Below are 21,410 nucleotides of genomic sequence, written 5' to 3'. Positions count from 1 at the left end.
TCTCTCACATTGTGGTGCAGTACAGCATAGACTGATATATAAAATAGGCCTATACTCATTTTACATGTTTTCAGCAACTTTAAACATTATCTTAAGAGAGCAGTGTGGCAAACTGATGCCAGGCGCAGGGTGTTTCAGTCATGGTGGAGGATGGGAGGTGCTTAATTACCATGATCAGGGTACCTCAACTATGGTGAGAGATAGTGGGGCAGGACCAAAACACATTCACAATAATAAACAAGGTTGGGGGAACATCAGGAGCATGTCTAAGGAACCAAATATGCAACCAACAAGGTTAAGGGAACCATATGGGAATGGCAAGGGAACAAACATGACATGAACAGGAATAAAGTGACGGTGAGAGAACATGACTCTCTGGGGATGTACCCAGAACTAAACTGGAACCAAGGGCTTGTTTTTCCAGGAACCTTCTTAGAAGTAAAAATTGTTAGTAGGGTGCTCCCCGAAACTGCTTTACTCTTTATAGTGTTAGCTTAACACTATAAATCTAACACCAGTGTTTAACACTGATCTGGAGCAGGACCAAATAGACACTAGAACAGTGTTAATTTTAACTCTTTAAGTGTTATTTTAACACTACACAATTTACTGTGTGGCTTCAAATATCAGATTGCTTTGGTTCAGATGAATTGTGCTCTGATGTATTCGTTTCTGATGTGTTCGGTTCTGAGGTCTTCGTTTCAGATGTATTTGGTCCAGAAGTGTTGGCTGCAGATGACTTGGGTTCAAAAGAAGTGGACTCCAGGGGGTTCAGGGAGTATCCTAGAGGGTTCGACAGCAGCGGAGAATCCCATAGTGCCTCCATGGACATGTGGGAGGGGGAATAGGCTGTGGAGGTACAACAAAAATCAAGGCGGCAGAAAAAAGTCCATTAGAGTTAGTATCACTGTGTGAGGCAGCCATGTTGTGAGGCGGCCATGGTCTAATGGGTAGGGAGGTGGTCCTAAAATCAAAGGGTTGCAGGTTGAAATCCCACGCTACCTTTACCTACATCTCTAGCATTGGCTGAAGTGCCCTTGAAGAAGGCACCTAACCCCACACTGCTCTAGGGACTGTGAGCAATACCCTATAGAAACTGTAAGTCTCTTTGGATGAAAAAGTGTAATGTGCGTAAGTGTGGTCATATATGTGTGTGTGTGGGTATAAATTACCTGCATTCCTGTCTCTCTTTATACGCCTGATGATGAATAGCACTACTGCACACAAGATGACCAGGCCAAGCAGTGCCAGAATACCATACACCACTAGAGAGGGAAGAGAAATATAAAAAAAGAGTTAGTGTGTGAGTGTGTGTGTGTGTGTGTGTGTGTGTGTGTGTGTGTGTGTGTGTGTGTGTGCATGTGTGTGTGTGTGTGTACATATGGATGTGTAACAGGTTGAAGTGCCTGTACGCAGGGCAAGGTGTGTCCTTCTGTCTTGCCGTCGTTTAAAGACGTCACGAGACGATAGCAGCCGCTGAATGGCTTGCTAGTTAGTGGCGGCAAGGACATATTTTTTATAAAAAACACCCGAAACGGTGGGCGCATTGGAGCTTTCCCGGCGTCCGGGTGTGTTTGCTGTTGGGTACCCGTGCTGTGGTTGTGGGTGCCGGTCCTGTGGCACCTGGACTGCACTGTGGCTGGACATTCCCCCTGCCTATGCTTTTGGGTAGGTTTATGTGTGTGTGTGTGTGTGTGTTTGTTTCGTTAATTGTTTGGAGTGTGTATTCATAATAGCCTATGTATTAATCGCCAGGTTGGATGGAGACCTTGGTGCCCGGACTGTTTGTGTAACCCTTCACACGCTGTCCAGTTGCGTGGAGGTATGTGTAAATAGTCTTTTGATGTAACCTTAAGCACACAGCCTCTCTAACTCTAGTTGACTAATTGTTTTGTTGCCGACTCCTCAGAGTGCCGTCAAGGTTCTTGGGCATCGAATGTTCACTGCTGTTTTGTCCTTAGTGATTTTTAGCTTTCTTTTCCGTTTTGTTTGTTTGTTTTCTTTCTGTTTGTGTCAAGCTGGCCGCCTCCTCCCTTATTGTCTACGGCTGTTAGTATAAACCGCGTAGGGCAATTTCCTGTGTGGCATCGTTCGTGTATCTTGTAGCCTCTTGCACAAGTAGTTGTAAGTGCAACCTATGGAATTAACTCACCGGTGTAGAACTAGTGATGATGTTGACTGGCGCTTGTAGTGTATATCCTCACTGATTGAATCACTTGCTTGCCGTGGTGTGCATTTAAATAAATATATATCTAGCTAGTTAGATGCCTACACAGTTAACCTGCCCTGGACGCCGTTTGTAATAGGCCTATTCAAAGCAGCCAATCTATAGCCTACTTCTCCACTCTTGTTTTAATTTAGGCAGTGCGGTCAGTTTGAAGTGTCTTGCGTCATTTTATTTTATTCTATTGTTATGTATAAATAAAGTATTTTTATTTCAAAAGGGGAAACAAGTCTCTGGCCGTATCTATACGAACCTGTTGTGCCTTTGATGTTATTCAATGGTTTGTGTCTCTATTCTGGGTGGCGGAATTCCCCCAGTGGCGTAGTCGTGCAATTACAATTATCAATATTGATGATTATTAATTTGGGAAAATTAACATCTAAAGTTCCACTTTGCTACACATGCTTTTTGAATGTCGATGTATGTGTATAACAATACAGTGCAATAGCATTTTGTGTGTGTGTGTGTGTGTGTGTGTGTGTGTACGTGCGTGCGTGTGTGTGTGTGTGTGTGTGTGCGCTTACCCATACGCCACAGTTCTGATGAGTTTTCAAGGATGGTCGGTACTGAAGTGGACACTAGCACATTGTCAGGCACAGGTGAACCTTGACCTTTGGTTACTATGGTGTTAGAAAGAAAAGCAGCATGTACGTCCATTAGTGCAAAAGCAATGTTACCGTAATGCCACTTGTTTGATGTTACTTTTTTATGAGGTGACATACATCAATCATTACCAAGTGGATGAGTATTTTAAGTAAATATAAACAAATAGATAGTAATTTGAAAATAGGTACTCCGTGTGTTGTTTACCTTTGATCAAGAAAGTATCTATCCGAAAGAAAAAAAGGGAGAAAGAAGGGAAGGAAGAGAGAAATACAAAAAGAAGGAAAGAATAAATGAAAGAATGACAGAAAGAGAGAGAGAGAGATAGAGAGATTGAAAGATGGAGAGATATAAAGATGGACAGAGAGAGCTCAATCATACATTTCCATAAACAATTTGAGGTTATAAAAATATTTAAAGACAGAAACAGAGCGAGAAAGAGGGAAATTGTGTAATACTGGACAACGAACGCCACCTCGTCACAGCAGCATGTGAGTGTGTGTTTGGGAAGAGGAAGTGAGCTGTGTGCATTCTAGTGTGTGTGTGTGTGTGTGCGTGTGCGTGTGTGTGTGTGTGTGTGTGTGTGTGTGTGTGTGTGTGTGTGTGTGTGTGTGTGGTGTGTGTGTGTGTGTGTCTATTGCACCAACTTAGTGAGAACACTGCTATTGGAGCACACCATCAAGGTGGGGCCCAAATCCTGGACCCCATACTCTATGTTTTGACCCCTTCTGCTAGGGTAGTTTTGTTGTTATTGGTAAGAGTGAAAGTGTAAAAAAAGATTTCGTCACTAACAGATTAAGTTTAGGGATTGTTTTGGTTTGGGCACAGATAGCATTCTTTAGCTATTGTTAGGATAATATGAATGGAAGTCAATGGGAGGGCCCCACAAAGATTTATTAAGAGTGTGTGTGCTATTAAGAGTGCGTGTGCGTGTGTGTGTGCAGGCGTGTGTGAGAGATAGAGTGTGTGTGCGTCATGCTCCCATGCATGTGAGTGTGTGAATGAGTGTGTTCCAAAACACAAGAGTTTTTTTTTTTAAGTAACAAAAAATGAAATGAAATGGCTGACGTTCTTCCTTACAAGTGGTCATAGCTGTGCTTGGTAGTGGGCGTTCTGTGATCCTCTCCGTTATACTTGGGGGTGGTAGTTCTGTTGTCATCTCTGGTATTGTTGATGGTACGAGTGCTGTGGTTGTTGTTATTGTAGTTGTAGGTAGGCGCTCCGTAGTCATTGGTACTATTTTATAGGAAGACAAGCATTAGAAAAGGTTTGTATTCATTGCGATTAAGAGTAGTGAGAATGAAGAAGATTTAGAAGTCACATTCAGTATGAATTAATCAATAATTTAAAAAGTAGTATAGAACAGATTTTGAACTGAAACTATGCACAAGATGTTACTGTAATTGTGGCAAAACATTTTAAAAACATGTAGAATCAATTTAAATAATTTAAAGTTATTTTCTTTATCTGTCTTACCTGTGGTGAGGTCTGGCTCTGTAAAGGACATTTCCAGAAACCAATTAAGCATTAAAAGACAGTCGTTCGGTTAAAGAATACAAAATTGCATTTACCACAGGCCCAGTAAAAAGTAAACTGAGAGGGCATGATAGCATGTAGAGGAAATAGGCTACCTATTGTGATCAATACGCTTAGATCATGGGTGTCTAGCTTATTTTGGTTCAGGGACCACATACAGCCTGATCTGAAGTTGGCCGGATCTGTAACGTTATTATGAAATATTTCCCCCTGGGATCAATAAATTATACTCTGATCTACTCTGCTCTATTCTATTGCAGATGTGTGCCTCACATTGTAGTTGTATTGCTATCATGGATCATCTTGAGAGGCACTCCTCTACTTCCATTTTATCTGTGAAGTGTTCAATGTAAAGAATGTTCTAGTGTCCATGTTCACTTTTTGGCTCTAGTGAGTACTTTGGTAATTTAAAAAAAAATCAAGTCTTAAGAGAAAACGGCCTATAAAACCATCTTGTATGCCACAGCCGTCCCCCTGGCCTTATGTTTGACACGCCTGGTGTAGATTAGTTTAGTATGACTAAAAATGCACCCCTTTTTATTTTTGCCTACCTGTAGTATAAACTGGCTCTGTGGTCATATGTAGAGCTTCTGAAGTTGTCACCATGGCAACTGCACAATTACAAATACAGAGGATCAGTGGTGCTTTTCTCAACAACGCCATCGCTAGCAACATAGTTGGTTCCAATACAATTTCCCATTGACAACCAAAGAGGTTGCTAAGTGGTTAGTCCCCATAATTCACGCCATTCCGGCAGTGTGGAACGCTGTAGTCTTTGAGATGATAACCAGCGCACCACTATGACATTACACAGTGTTTAATAATACATTAAGACTTGGTGTTTGCAATTCTCATAACAGCCAAATTATAAAAGGGGCCATGCCAAATATATTACTAATTTGCTTTAGATCGAAAGTGTCAGTACAGTGGAATATGTTGACAGATGTAGTTTCGGCTGTCAACATAGCCTCCCACAGACGGGAAGTGGACTATGCAGTTTGGTTAGGTTCAGAGAGAGTGAAGTCTAATTGATGTGGTTTTCTATGCAGAATGGCCTTACCAATGGCCTCTTTCATGCAATGTCAAACACCTTCGATTCAATGCCTTTCAAATCAGGTAAACAGTCAGCTATAGCATCTGGTAGCATGCGACCATATGTTGTCATGTGGAAACCAGGACATGTGAACGCTAGATTGTCAAACCTCTCGTTGTGGCCTCGTGCTCCGTGCTCTCTCCTCCGTGGAGAAATCAAAAGTTTGCCTGCACAACAGCCAAGGCACAACAACATCCTGATTGCGAAAATCACCTTTGTGTGCCTTTGTGAGGTATTGAAAAGAACTTCTACCAACAATTTTGAAGCCACGGGCATGAGACAAGGACGGAGAGTTGGTCAATAAGGTCGACACTCGGACGTCGTGAACACGTCGCAAAACTGCAGACATGTCCAGGAGAACCTGGGTCCTATGTCACCCAAGTAACACCCTAATCCCCTCCTTCAAATATGACCCTCATTCATTTTCACCTCATTAAAAAATAACCGCTGATACTGACCACTGTGTGTGAGGGGCTCCCAATTTGACCACACAGTAAAAATGCAGTGTTAATTCAACACTTGGAGAGTCAATTTAACATGTTCTAGATCAGTGGTTCTCAACTTTTTTTGAACAAACGCCTCATGGACCTCATCATAAGGGTCCCACGCCCCCTTGACTCCAGCATAAGCCTGCCAACGCCCCCTTAGTACAGTGTAAAAAAATAAAATAGACTAATGTCCCCTGATGGATACTAAGCCCCGCCCCCTCTCAGCTGTACAGTTCTCAATGCCCCTCCTAGGGTTCTCCAATGCCCCCTGGTGAGTTGTAGAGGTCCTGTTCCCAAAAACTATTCTTGACTGTATTTGGCCGCAGAGTACTCTCTCAGTCTTGAATTGATGATGCATGTTTTTCACTGTGCAATCAGCAACAAAAATGAGGGTGCTATGTGAAGACAATGGCTGTGTGTGTTATATTTGAACTGTAGTCTTACCCGGGGTTGTGTCTTCAGCAGTGCTCAAGGCAGAAAGAGACGTTGATGTGGTTTCTGTGACACACAAACGCACACATGCACGCACATCAAACACACACACACACACACACACACACACACACACACACACACACACACACACACACACACACACACACACACACACACACACACACACACACACACACACGCAGACATTCATATACTCACGCACACACACACAGGCGAACGCACACACACACACACACACACACACACACACACACACACACACACACACACAGTCAGTTTTGTTGTCATGTTGTCACACGAGTAGCAAGACGGAGAAATAAGATAAATAAGGTAAAGATGGTAAATATGAAATGACAATAATTAAGACTTATTTTGTCTCCATCACCTGGGTCTGCTGTTGTCCAGGCAAGTTCATTTGCCTCTGTTGTACCTGAGGTAAGGGGTCTTGTCGCTAAACAAGCACAATGTTAGTAGTCACACAGGATTACGTTCTCATACTAAAGTGCATCTACAGTTACAGTATACTTGCACTGTTATATTCATATTACGTAATACTGACTCTTAAGTGCAAAAGTCTGCAATAACCATATTATTATGTAGTTTAAGTATTAATAATCAGTAATGTACCTCTCACAGTGAGCTGTAGTTCGCGAATGAGAGTTTTGTAGCCCTCTTCTCCATGCTCCCATCTCGTACTACTGCTACTACTACTACTACTACTACTAATAATAATGATAATAATAATACCTCTCACAGTGAGCTGTAGTTTGCGGATGAGGGCTCTGTAGCCATCCTCTCCACCGTGCTCCCATCCCGTACTACTACTACTACTACTACTACTACTACTACTAATAATAATAATAATAATAATAATAATAATAATAATAATAATAATAATAATAATAATAATAATAATAATGATAATAATAATACCTCTCACAGTGAGCTGTAGTTTGCGGATGAGGGCTCTGTAGCCATCCTCTCCACCGTGCTCCCATCCCGTCTCCACACCACACCAGTAGCTGCCCCGGTCGTACATCCCCAGGTTGCTTAGCAACGCTGTGAATACACGCCCTTTCCTGTCATCATAGATGGAGACCTTGTCAGAGAAACACTTGGTTATCCGTGGTAAGCTTTGCACAGGTACACACACACGCACACACACACATACACACACACCAAAGCACATACCCACCTGTCGTCGAAGACGGACACTTTATCCGAGTGTACCCAGGTGCTGTCCGCCTGGGCGGAAACCCTGTAGTTGCAACCTTGGCCGCGGAAAGCCTTGCACAGGTACTTGGCAGCATGCTCATGGACGTCCAGGTACGGACAGGTGACGTTAAGAGTCTCGCCGACATAGGCGGTTTTCACCGTCGTGATGCCACAGCTGGGCTTATCTGCATGAATAAAAAATACATAGACTATATGTGTTAACCGAATGTCATCTTTCACTGGTCCACCACTGGGAGCTTGAACTTGGGACATACAGGTATATGGCCAGTTGATGTAAGTGGTCCCTCCACTATCGGCATGATACAGCTGGACATATCTGCAGAGGGGGAAAAGAGCGTGTATAACCGAGGTCATCCTGTGCTATTCAGCCACTCGAGTCTCAGATTAACAGGTACGGGTAGTTGTCGTAACTGGTCTTCTCACTATCTCACCTGCGCCAGTCCATCACTCGGGACTCGAATTTGCAACAGATACGAACAGGTGACGTTCACAGCAGAGGGTGGAGTAATAAAGAGGCTTCGAAACCCGCCCACCCAATGCAAAAGTGTGTGCTCAAGTTGGGTCTCCTAAGGGGGCGTTGTCCCCTCCTTCTTCTATTTTTGAGGTGTTTGCAGGAGAAGTGCGCTATTGCAGCTTGATGGCGATTACGGATGAGTGGAGGATGAATGGGTTTCAATGGTGCTGCCTATAATATCTTGGTTGCTCTACAACAGCCAATGCTGCTATTGTACAGTAGCCTACTTACGTGACTCAACGTAATATTTTCACAGTAGTTGTCAAAACAGTAGAATATTGTTGTAGAATCTCCCTAAATTAACAGCTATTTTTTACAGTGTGTGTGTCCACAAAAACTATGTTAACCGTGTCACGGTCTGAAATCCCCTCCATAAATCAGTAATGGTCATACCATAGCTCAGGCCATACGAATAACACCATGTGATATCATAACCTCTTTGGAAGGATATGGGAAGACTTTTTGGTAAGTTTTGAGCTTCATCCTTCCATAATTTAATCCATTCTTTTTCATGTTCTCATAGCGGGAAAATTGCCTGTCAACTGTGTTATCAACATATTTATAAGAATCTGAACACAGATAAAGCATTCAAATACATGAATTGACTAAGGTGTTGTGATGGAACTTTTGAGGTCCTCAGTTAGCACAACACCATAAAAATGGCTGATATGTCAAGCCGTGTTACCGTCAATGGTGTTACGCATCAGCTATGACAGTTGAGGAGGAGTATGTTTTTGCCAATTTATCTCCATATTGACAGACAAACAAACAAAATAATTTGTGGTCTAGGGAGATGGGTTTGTCTGCTCTGTTTTTTCTCCTAAAAAGTGTCGACTTGTTCCCTTGCACTGTTGACCGTAACACAGTTGAGTAACACGGTTGACTGTTTTGAAAGTGTTTTTGTGCTATTGATCCATTATGTGTTGGACAATTCCTATGAACAGACAATAGGGATTGTCTCTGGAGAGGGAAGTCTTTTGTAAGGAGGGTGACTAAATTCAAATCGGACGTTACAGGAACTGGCAATTTGTTTGTTTGGAAACACTATGGAAACATCTAGGTCATTTATTTGAAAAAAATACTGATAATTGACATTTTGCCAAAAGCGCACTGGAAACGTAGAATGACCCCCTATAACACTACCTACGCTAAAAAAAACCCGCTCTAGACCTGCTCACAAAATAAACATTCTAAACATAGGATGTACTCTGCTCAGAAATACTGTGTCAGCAGTAGGGGCTATTACATTTTTAATGTGATTTAATGTATAAAGTTTGTAAGTAAACGTGTAAATTGATTAAATATGCACCATGTAAACAGTCAAATAATCCAACAGCCTTCAATATTTAAACTGATTATATGAGGTGACTTTAGAAAGTTCATATAAACCAAACAAATGAGGAAACTGCCCGTGTAAACAGTTAGTGAAAGCCAGCAATGTCACCACACAGTAGGACAGTTATGTGTACGTGCAAAATAAAACTAAGGAAGTGAAAATCTTTTTGATTACTCTTTGTGATTCCCCATCACAGTTTGCAGTGTCCACAGCTATGGATGACAACGGATGTATGGCTACGAACACATTCAGTATTTCAAGTCAAACAATTGTGTCAAACATTTTGGACTAATGTCCTCATGGTTAGGCAGTTGTCCGAAATTGAGTTAATTTAATTATGTACAATATATATATATTTCAATCAATACAATTGGTCACTTTTCGTGAGTACATGAGTTTTATGAATGTTTCTGTATAAAGGATAATTCAGGTCAGTGACAGTATCATCCTGAAGTGCCCCCTTTCTGAGGACCCTCCCAGTGCTCCAGGATCTCCAACCAATACGCATGAACGGCATGACGTTTTCCATGTGCGTTATGCCCTTTTTTGGGGGGAAACATTAGGGGGAAAGCCAATGCAAGTCAATTGGTGGTGTTGGGAAAGAAGAAACAAAAGACAAGAACCTGTAGACTAGCGTTGTTCAAGCGCAACGTGCTGAATACATGTTGTGTTGCTAGCTGTTCAAATAATATAGCCAAACAGCCGTGCCCAAAGCATGGACTGTTGTAATTTAGGCTAGCCGATGTAGCATGTAAGTTAATGAGACATTCGGTTTTGTAACGCCGCATTATGTAATAACGGTGCAATATGTAATAATGTAACACATTATTACATAATGCGGTGACAATTGCCGCATTGTGTAATAATTTACGCATTTCGTAATACATTTCCTGAACGCATTTCGTAATAACTTTTTTCTCATCTTGTAATAAATTATTACAAAATGCGAAATTTATTACGGAATGCGGCCGCAACTTTTTTTTTTTGATGGAAATGTAATAACATGGTGCATTATGTAATAATCTATATGGATATGTTTTTTCTGCAGATGGATTCAGTAGGCACAGCACACACACATAGTCTCAGTGACATGGTAGTCACTGCCCTCTCTCTCTCTCATTCTTCTCAGTTCTCAAACTGCTCGAGAGTCGGGAATGATGCAGTTAAAACCGTTAAGAAATCATTTCACAACTTGTTGCGTGCAACTAGTCCAGCGAATGTCTCGCACTTTCTGCTACATTACACCAATTTACAGCGAGATTAAATAGGCCAGGTCTAAACACTTCACGAGGTGGTGAAAACTTGTCTTGCACTTGCGTGGGTCTGTCTCAGGGCGCGGATCTCGTAAGCGCAGGAGAAACCTGCGTGACCAGTTGACCAGGGGCTCTTCACAGTGGAAACCAGTTGTGGTCCACGGTGCGAGTGGGCTATCCACTACTACACAGTAACCACATAATGATGAGAGAGAGAGAGAGAGAGAGAGAGAGAGAGAGAGAGAGAGAGAGAGAGAGAGAGAGTGTGTGTGTGTGTGTTTGTGTGTGTGTGCGTGTGCGCGCGTGTGTGTGTCCGCTGACGCACGGAGACAAACCTGGCCCATATTGATCTTAAGTCCCATCTTGGCTCTTTGGAAATAGTCTTACCATTCCAAAGGCTACTTAGAAATAGCGACTATTTAAAAATTTTCCCCAAAACGACATGAATCAAATCCCACGAAAAGACCAGCCATTACAAGTGACTCGTGGGGTGCTTAATTTTTCCCGATATTTCCCCATTGCTGGGAACTGGCAGGTAGTATGTATACATGGGCACTTCTGATCCGATTAGAATAGGGATATTTTTCTACTCCGATCAGGAATTCCCTTGTATACGGCCCGATTGGACTAGATTTCTTTGATCGGATCAGAATTCTAATCGGACTAGAAGAGGTGGTGTAGTCCGATCAGATGGTCCATGTATACACTCTATTCCACTTGGTTGTTTGTGACGCAAGCGTGTCACATAGGCCTATTTTAACAATGAAGCTCTGGTTATCCTAACATTTTAACGCCATATTGGTCGCTGAATTCCTGCAGAACAACTCTCTCCCACCAACCCTGGCTTCGTACTCTCATCCACAGACTTCTTTCTTGTTTGTGAAGTGTTTTAAGTGAACTGGTGACAACAGCGCGTCGGAGTGCCGCTGTTACGCACTTGCCCATAAGCGCAAGATTAAGTACAGCAGTGTCGCTTCCCGCTGCACTTTCAGAAAGACTAAAATTATAAATAAAGCAAGCGATACTTTCATGTTTATCGCAGTTTCAACCATATAGCCCGGCCCGTTGCTAACCACTGTCCCTGGTAACCGCGCGTGGCAGGTATTTCCAGACTTGATAGACTTGATAGAATTCCAGAACGTTACTAACGGTCGCACACCTCTCAAAATCCATTCGCACTTGGATCATGGCATCCTTCACAGTACTGCAACAGTCCTGAGGCAAGATGTATAAAGGTATGGGCTTCTTTTTAATTTTGATAACAAACAAAAAAAATCTGATCTCAGAAGAATTTGTGGTAACTCTTTATAGTGAAATGTCAAGGCTTGTGTAGACGGCTGATCCCTCATTAGCCTATAGGCGAGTACTGACACTTTTTTGATACCGCCATTCCGATAGGCCTTTGCTTGGCCTATTTGCTCTTAAGGCGTCCAACGTGTGTGTTAGGCCTGCTGAATGTTTCTGATATATTTGACCGGTGAGTAGCCTAGGCCTACAGGGTAGGGGCCTACCGCCATGGACGCGTTCATTCGCCTGGGTGACCTCGCGTGCACAGCGCTAAAGATCACTTAAAAGTTGCTCTCGGGTGGAGCTGTCCGCGCATGTGGTGCTGAGATCCGTGGCGAATGGACTAGGCCTGATTGAAGCACGTTACCCACATGAAACTTCTTCTATAGCCTATAGTATACTGACCAATATGTGTTTGCGAATCTTGCTTAAGCCTCTGGCCACATCCTCTGGTGGATGGCACGAGAGAGATCTGTCCAGTAGTTGTTTTTTACCCACTGCCCTGTGTTCTTACATTTCCATTACAGTGAAAGAACAATCTCAAATTAAAATTCCACAGGCACAGCCAAAAAGGGGTCGTCTTGTTTTCTTGGGCAATAGGGAATAATAATGATAGGCCTAATAGGCCCAATAGGCCTAATAATAATAATAATAATAATAATAATAATAATAATATTGCCAAAATAATGTTCTGACTTTTATCTAAATTATTTGGTGTTATCCCTCACAACAGTGCAACAGCACATAGGCCTAATGGCGAGAGTTTTTCCCTCAGCACGTAATGAAAGCTAATCGGACGTCTAATGACAGGTGGTGCTGACGGACAGCGCACGAGGGAAAGAAGTTGCAAACTTGATCGTGTTCGGTTTCGTCAGTCCAACGGAAAACTTCTGGCTATAGAAAATGAATCTGTATTGCAACTAATCTAGTTAGGCCTAGGTCTTGGTTATCCAAGATATTTAATTTAGACAGAATCCTTTCAAGCCGTGCAGCATCAACGTGGTCATATAGCCTAGGCCTACTGTCTGCACTTGTTCCGTTGCCTGCCTCATAGCAGAGAAGGAATGGCTTGCTGTTGTTGAGGATTTGTAACGTGGATTATCGAAACTGAAGACTTGATTTCTTCTATATAGGCCTATACCTTTTTGTTTGGTATAATTACGGACAATGCAAATAACTGATTTTTGTGACGTTCGGACATTTTTGGAAGGAATATAATCGAATTAGTCCCGTCGCTTGGGTTATTGTTTTTCGCGTGCATGTGGATGAGCATATCTATTGAATTTGATTGCAGCCTAATAGGCCTACTGAACAGTGGACTGAAATTGAAAATAGAACATTGTAACGGAACCCGCATCTCGCTCTCTTTCTGGACCAGCGCAGCGCGTTTCCTACATTGCCCACACCACCTTGCCACTCTCTAGTTATGGGGTGTGGTTATAAATGAAGCCAAGTTCAAGCTCAATGGCGGCGAGACTGTCTACAATCAACACACACGCAGTGGATTACCAGAGTGGGACCCAGAGTGTGCGCCACGAAGAAAGATTGCCGTTTAAAGCACTGGAATGGTGCGCTCCCAAAGGTTGAAGACGACGTGGGTGAAAAGGAATCTCGTCTGCGACAAGTAAATCCCTTGGGACCAGGACGCTACAACAACAGAGTTGGTGGCGTTGTCACCAAGAGGCCTTGTTCAGTGCAGACCTGGAGATATCCCCAAAGCCACCTTGCTGTCTGGTCGTAACCAGATCTGGGCGAGGGCATAACGTCGGACCAAGAGGACGGATAATGAGCGCTAGTCTTTGCGCACCTGCTCTCTCTCTCACTCTCAACCCCCGCTGCTGCAGCTCTCATCCGCCCCCTTTAACCCCTTAAGACGCGGCGTTATACATTTGTTGTTACCAGTATGGTCATGACCAAGTCGTGGTGCATTACTAAAAAGCCTGTGTTGTGTCATAGTATTGTAGTGCTATGGTAGTTACATTTCAATGACTATTTCAGAGTGCCACTGGAGGTACGGCGCGCATTAAGGGGTTAAACATCATCTCCATGTCCACAAGCGCATACACCATTTGCACACACGCACTACACAAACACCTCATCATCTCAGGACATTTATGTTATGTCGTGTATGTCTTAATTGTGTTGAAAGATGTGTTGTATGTAACCTAATTTCGTGAAGTGCACTAAAAATAACAAAAGACATTTCTGGTGTTTCTCAGTCATTCAGTTGCATTCAAATCACTGTTGGTTAATTCATGTTTGGGATTGAGACGCTTGTTAAACCGACCGCAGTCTGACGGCTGCTGGCGCCCAACAAACACATTTTAAAATCTTTAATTCAGTGTCGGTGGCAACGTTACAACATAAGCATATCTATGTAATTTTTAACAAGAGTGGCATTTTTCTCGGGTGCTATGACTTCTTGCTTTGCAAGAAGAAAGTCTCCTTACTCCACGGGCAAAAAGCACCATGGTCAGACCCTGGCGCGCAAGGTCATGTAGGCAGACATAAAGGACTCACTACTCCACGGGCAAATATCGGGAAAAATTAAGCACCACCAGCATGGACAGCTCCCCACGAGTCACTTATAATGGTTGGTCTTTTCCTGGGATTTGATTCATGTCGTTTGGGGGAAAATATTAAAATAGCCTTTGTAATGGTAAGAATATTTCCAAAGAGCCAAGATGGGCTTAAGATCAATATGGGCCAGGTTTGTCTCCGTGCGTACACACACACACACACACACACACACACACTCTCTCTCTCTCTCTCTCTCTCTCTCTCTCTCTCTCTCTCTCTCTCTCTCTCTCTCTCTCTATCTCTCTCTCTCTCTCATCATTATGTGGTCACTGTGTAGTAGGATAGCCTACTCGCACCGAGGACCACTTACTGCACAGGTTTCTCCTCCGCTTTCGAGATCCGCGCCACAGACCCACGCAAGTGCAAGACAAGTTTTCACCACTTCATGAAGTCTTTAGACCTGGCCTATTTAATGTCGCTGTAAATTGATGTAATGTAGCAGAAAGTGCGAGACATTCGCTGGACTCGTTGCACGCAACAAGTTGTGAAATGATTTCTTAACGGTTTTAACCGCATCATTCGCGACTCTCGAGCAGTTTGAGAACTGAGAAGAATGAGAGAGAGAGAGGGCAGTGACTACCATGTCACTGAGACTATGTGTGTGTGCTGTGCCTACTGAATCCAAGTGCAGAAAAAACATATCAATATAGATTATTACATAATGCACCATGTTATTACATTTCCATCAAAAAAAAAAGTTGCGGCCGCATTCCGTAATAAATTTCGCATTTTGTAATAATTTATTACAAGATAAGAAAAAAGTTATTACGAAATGCGTTCAAGAAATCTATTACGAAATGCGTAAATTATTACATAATACGGCGATTGTCACCGCATTATGTAATAATTTATTACATTATTACATATTGCACCGTTATTACATAATGCGGCGTTACAGCTTGCTTTCCCCCACAAAGAGGCATAACATACATTCACGAGCAAAGTACCCGGATGGCCGTTCATGCGTATTGTCTGTACCTCAGTAAAAGTCATGTGAGTGTAAGCCAACATGGGGCATAACTGTGTGTTTTACAGTCAAAACCCGATATTCAAGTATAGTGGGATCGTAGGCATGTGCAATTTTTCTCAGTCATTTCAATTTGGTGTTAAAGTTTGGTTTTCACTTCCAAGTTGAAGTTTAGGGTCTATAGAATAATTTGAGTTCGAGTGTCAAACACACAGATAACAAAATGGTCTGCGGGGGGCACTCTAAAATATATAAACTGCTATAACTTTTGATTATTTTGACCAAATTTAACATATGAGGTATGTATGGATTCAGCATTAAGAGGAGGAACTGGTGAGCTAAGTGAGCTAAATCACTATTTTTTACAACACTTTATGAACATTACCAGGAGCCATGATTTCTGTGTACTGTAGCTTCGCTTCCACCCATTTTTATCAGGAGTGTATAATGGTACATAGGCTAACACATCATTCAATAGATAAGCTTATAATAAATATATTAATTATCCTCATTATTTACAACACATGCACACCAGGAGCCATGATGACTGTGACGTAACCTCCACCCACACATATAGTACATGCTGACCAAGTCCATTAACAGTACTTCTCTATTCACTTATGCTGACACCAAGGGAAACTATAGTGTGTGTGTGTGTGTGTGTGTGTGTGTGTGTGTGTGTGTGTGTGTGTGTGTGTGTGTGTGTGTGTGTGTGTGTGTGTGTGTGTGTGTGTGTGTGTGCGTGCGTGTGCGTGTGCGTGTGCGTGTGTGTGCGTGTATTGTATGGTGGTTGGGTTGATTTAAATGTGGGAACTACAGCGTTAGTAAATGAGGAGAAGGAAACTCAGGTTGTGTGTCTGTGTGCGTGCATGTGTGCATGCGTGCGTGCCTGCGTGCGTGCCTGCGTGCGTACGTGATTATGTGTGTGTGTGTGTGTGCTTGCGTACATTGCGTGCTTGCGTGCATTTGCGTGTGTGCGTGGGTGTTTGTGTGTGTGTGTATGTGTGTGTATGTGTTTTAACCCTGGATTATCCGCTTATCCTCCTTATGAGGAACTTATGTTGTAAACACGGACAGTCACACCACTGACCAGAATCCTCAAGGTTCACAACAGCCATGGCGACGGCATAAAAAGCAGTAATAAAGCACATTTTCTTTTGTACTCCAAATACATCTGAGCTCCAGAAAGCATATGCCTGCTCCTGAGACAAAAAGATTTCTGTGAACTTACATCACCCATTTCTTCCTGTTGGAAGATTGTCACAGATATAAGATAGGCCTATGTGTTTTTGAGGAAAATAAGGTTGTTATTGATCATGATAAATTCAATTAAAAGCCCCAAATTACTTGAATAAAACATGTTTATCGAGTCCCACCCCTAATAATAATATTAATAATAACAATAACTAGATTGCATTCTCACAGAAAATGCTGAAATCGCTTGCCTTTTGGGCCAGAGCTGAGCAATTTTATATCTAATATCTATACATAGATCAGTGCCTTGCTTAGGCTTAAAACCAAACTATTGTGAAAACAAAGCTACAAAAGTTTGGGGGAAATCCATCCACTCAGTCAGAAGTTATGGGCCAAACAAAAATCCAGCCATCTTGAATTCAGCCACCTTGAAAGTGTTGGCCACCCAAATTCTAAACAGTTCATATACCCTAGAGTATGAATATACCAAATCTGGGACAAATCCATCCACTCTGTCAGACGTTATGGGCCAAACAAAAATTCATCCATCTTGAATTCAGCCATCTTGAAAGGTTTGTCCCCAAAATCTAATTATTTCATGTACCTACCCTAGAGCATTAACACATCAAATCTGGGAAAAATACATCCATCCGGTCAGAAGTTATGGGCCAAACAAAAACCTTTGTGTGTGTGTGTGTGTTTGCGTGTGCATGCTTTTATTGTAAAGTGTTACCCTTATGTGTGTGTGTGTATTCTCTGCCATTAAAATCCACTCCACTCACCGTCCTTGACCTTCAGGTTGACCTCTGTCTGTACCGGTTCCGCTCCGAGGACGCTGACGCCACACTGATACCGAGCCGAGTCGGACATCGCCAACTCAGAGAGGCTCACGATGAAGTAGTGCGTCCCGTTGTCGAACAGCGAGAACCGGTCCTTACTGACCCACTTGCCTTTGGCGCTGGTTCGGATCAACTCTCTGCAGTCACCCTGGAGTGGGGTTAATGTGTTCATAACAGCACATTTTTATTGACATTACATTACCTTCACACACAGTATACTTCAATATATATTATATTACATGTATTTGTTTCTTTTGTTTTCATTTGTTTTTTTCAGTTTCCTAGTGGTGTCACAGCGCATTATATTATCTACAAATTTACATACAGTCGGTATTTACATTACAGTACATTAAATCACATTACAAGGTCTTGGCCATGGTTCAGATGGCTAAGGCTCCATGCTGGTGGTTTGGTTCCGACCCCAGGTCAGTACATTACATTATATTTGTCAATGACCAATTGGTACTCTTTTTTTTCAGCGATTAGTACCGCGTTCAATGTGCATTATGAGGCTACATGGTATATTAAATTGGTAACACTTACTTAGATATTAAGATTCTGTTAATGTAAATAAAAAAAAAATATTCAAGGTTTAGCTTTTGTTTAGTCACTAGCATAAATTGAACCCAAAGTAAGTTGTGCACCGAGGGCCATTGAAATACATGCAGACCCCACATCTATTATATACACTTTAAACAATGTGATGGATTCCAACTTTTGAGAGTTCCCTCTCGCTGAGACTGAGAAAACTGACCTCATTGCAGACTTTAGATTCTATTCAGGCAGCATACAGACAACATAGAAACATACATAACATGTAGACAACATACAGACAATATACGGTAGACGAAATAGGCTACAGGCAATACAGACAACATACAGGTCTGAGAGGCTTTCTGGAAGACTCACCTGCTCGCCCTGGCAGAAGTATTTGGGGCGTTGGCCATACTGTGTGTCGTACTCACACCTGATGCTCACACCGCCCCCACAGTAGCCGACCACATCACTAGTCAACACACCCACTATAAAGGACCAGAGGCGATTCTAGGGTCAACATCACCACTACTGTAGTACAGTATGGGCTGTTATTCACTATCTAGGATCACTATCATACATAACAGAATAGAATAGAATAGAATAGAATAGAATAGAATAGAATATAATAGAATAGTATAGGATAGAATAGAATAGGATAGCATTCATCTACAGTAGACAACCACACCACCAGCGAACGCACACACTTTGAAGGACATAATATCTTTAAAATCTAGAATAGAATAGAATAGAATAGAATAGAATAGAATAGAACAGAATAGAATACAACTCCTCCACATTAACCAACTTTACACGCCCCTCAAAAAAGGACATAACACAATAGGCCTATATAGTAGGCTATATCATATTATACTGTATATTATAATATATTTAAATATATATTTTTCAATTCAATACCATCAAACTGGTACAGTAACTCTTCAGTTAGTTCCAAGGGCACAATCTAGCAGTTTAAGAGACTAATTCACAAGGCATCTAAAAGTCTAAACCATATGGGAAACCATTTTTTTTATAGCAAAAATTCATAGCGTAGTATTATATATCCACCCATTGCTAAAACTTTATAATATGCTTTTTGTTCATTATTAAGTCATTATTTAATAACTGTTACAAAAGCTTTGCAGTGTACCATTATTATAAAATGTTACCCATCCATTACATTACACTATATTATTATCATCCATTTTCCTATCCATATCCATCATCATCATCATCATCATCATCATCATCATCATCATCATCATCATCATCATCATCATCATCATCATCCTCCTCATCATCATCCTCATCATCATGGTGGTTATAGTCACATACCGGCATTGAGGCAAAAGAGAATCGTCCAGAGTAAAGATGCCGTCATGATGCTTTCCATTGAGCACCGCATCCAAATGCCTCCCCTCACCCCAAGGCACTGCTTTATTTTTCATCTACGCACATGCATTTTATAGTGTTTGTGTGTGTACATGCACAAGTGTGTGTGTGTGTGTGTGTGTTTGAGAGAGAGAGAGAGAGAGAGAGAGAGAGAGAGAGAGAGAGAGAGAGAGAGAGAGAGAGAGAGAGAGAGAGAGAGAGAGAGAGAGAGAGAGAGAGAGAGAGAGAGAGAGAGAGAGAGAGCACGTCATGTTCCTTGACTTTCTATAAACATGCGACACAGAGGTTGAGCAACAATACTCTTCCTCTTTTTGGAAATAGAACCAGCAGCAACACGTTATTCAGTTTATTACACACAAATCAATATGCATCACTAAGTTGATAAAACAGAAATATGTATATATCACTAAGTTGATAAGGAAGAAATGCACAACTATGTTAAAAAGAAAGGAAAGAGTATGCATAAATAGGTGGATAAGAAATAAATTAGTATGCATAACTACGTAAGTGAATAAAATAAGCATGTATTGCTAAGTTGATAGGAAACAAATAAGTATATTATTAAGTTGATATGAAACCAATAAGTATATTACTAAGTTGATATGAAACCAATAAGTATATTACTAAGTTGATATGAAACCAATAAGTATATTATTAAGTTGATATGAAACCAATAAGTGTGAACCTGTACTTGCCTATGTCCATCCATGTGTGTGTGTGTTTGTGTCAGCTGGAGCCAACTGATAAGGCCTTTCCCTGTGGCCGGGAAAAATGCCAAATTTCTCACAGCAATATTACCAGTTTACATTGGCCAAAATAGTTATGGTTTGTTTAATGCGTTTAGCTAATGACATGCAATCATATAGTTAATACAGTCACTTTATAAACATCTCTAGGGAGCATTTATATTATTTTTCACAGGACAATTAATGTAGGCCTACATTAGAAGTATGAAGTATGAAGTATGAATATACAGTATGAGAGTATGAATTTACAGTATGAAGACCTGTTTATTTAGTGTTGGAGATGGATCTTTCCAACTTTAGGCTACCACTCCGTCTTCCCCATAGCAAAGGAAGGGTCATAGCTGTTAAAAAAGAGTAATCTTCTTCTTCTCATTATTATCCTGCTACGTGGAAACATCACCTAACACAATTTCACAGAATCTAAGAAAAAAATACTGACAGGAATACAGAGCACTGAAAACAGCCACAGATTTGTATGAGGATAAGGCCCATGATATGCTTGTCTCACATTGCATGTGAGTCCTTTCTTGAAAGTGCACTGTGTAGGATAATGTCAGTCATATGCATACTTAGACTTTGATAGTGGTGGTAAGTATCCATGAAAAAGTTAACAGTTGTGAATTGGCAGCATGAAATCTGGAAAAACCTTCTAAAAATATTACACAGTGCACTTTTATTGCAAGAAAAAAAACGTATCAAACAACATGAAAATACAATCCCAACCACATCCCTCGCCTCCCCACCCAACCCGACCAACACATCCCCCCGTCATTCACCCAACGATTGTTCACATTCCTACAAAATAGCCACACCAAGACTAGAACGAAAGAAAGAAGAAAAAAACAGTATAAACTTACACTGCTTTTTAAGCTCTGACCCAAAACACTTAGTTATGCTTCACTACAGCATAGACTGTTGACAGCTTTCTTTCAGCCAAGCTAGCTTCTTCTGATTGGCCATCGCCTCGGTTCCTATGGAAACTGACAGTGGAGTAGGCAGGGTCAGGGCCTTCTGGGTCGGAGGTCGCCTGAGCGAGGGCGTAAACACTCTCCACCTTCTTGCTGGCGTTTCCTGCCATGTTCGTTGCAGTTCTCTTCTTATTTCTGTTGGGGGCGGTGTTGTCCTTAATCTC

At 41.7% G+C, this 21,410-nt stretch overlaps 1 protein-coding gene across 1 annotated transcript; it reads right to left on the bottom strand.

Annotated features, from left to right (window-relative positions):
* Window positions 1-619: 619 nt before the first annotated feature.
* Window positions 620-7,211, bottom strand: LOC134440265 (uncharacterized). Its single transcript, XM_063190305.1, has 10 exons — window positions 7,148-7,211; window positions 6,786-6,851; window positions 6,389-6,442; window positions 4,915-4,974; window positions 4,304-4,321; window positions 3,908-4,063; window positions 3,035-3,052; window positions 2,749-2,844; window positions 1,173-1,265; window positions 620-849 (listed from the first exon to the last, which is right to left on the bottom strand). Exons 4-10 carry the CDS (start codon window positions 4,967-4,969, stop codon window positions 620-622), a joined length of 666 nt encoding a protein of 221 aa, XP_063046375.1. The 5' UTR covers window positions 4,970-4,974; window positions 6,389-6,442; window positions 6,786-6,851; window positions 7,148-7,211.
* Between the last annotated feature and the right edge of the window lie 14,199 nt (window positions 7,212-21,410).

Source organism: Engraulis encrasicolus, chromosome 1 (assembly GCF_034702125.1).
Source record: "Engraulis encrasicolus isolate BLACKSEA-1 chromosome 1, IST_EnEncr_1.0, whole genome shotgun sequence".
NCBI classification, from domain to species: Eukaryota; Metazoa; Chordata; class Actinopteri; order Clupeiformes; family Engraulidae; genus Engraulis; species Engraulis encrasicolus.
This window is presented reverse-complemented; position numbering and strand designations above follow the sequence as displayed.

What these genes read in the sequence shown, in the direction of transcription:
- LOC134440265 (XM_063190305.1), bottom strand. Translation starts at nt 4,969, where the DNA reads ATGGTGACAACTTCAGAAGCTCTACATATGACCACAGAGCCAGTTTAT. An exon ending in ATCAGAACTGTGGCGTATGG is followed by an intron (nt 1,266 to 2,748) that starts GTAAGCGCACAC and finishes TTCCCTCTCTAG; the next exon opens with TGGTGTATGGTATTCTGGCA. An exon ending in AAAGAGAGACAGGAATGCAG is followed by an intron (nt 850 to 1,172) that starts GTAATTTATACC and finishes GTACCTCCACAG; the next exon opens with CCTATTCCCCCTCCCACATG.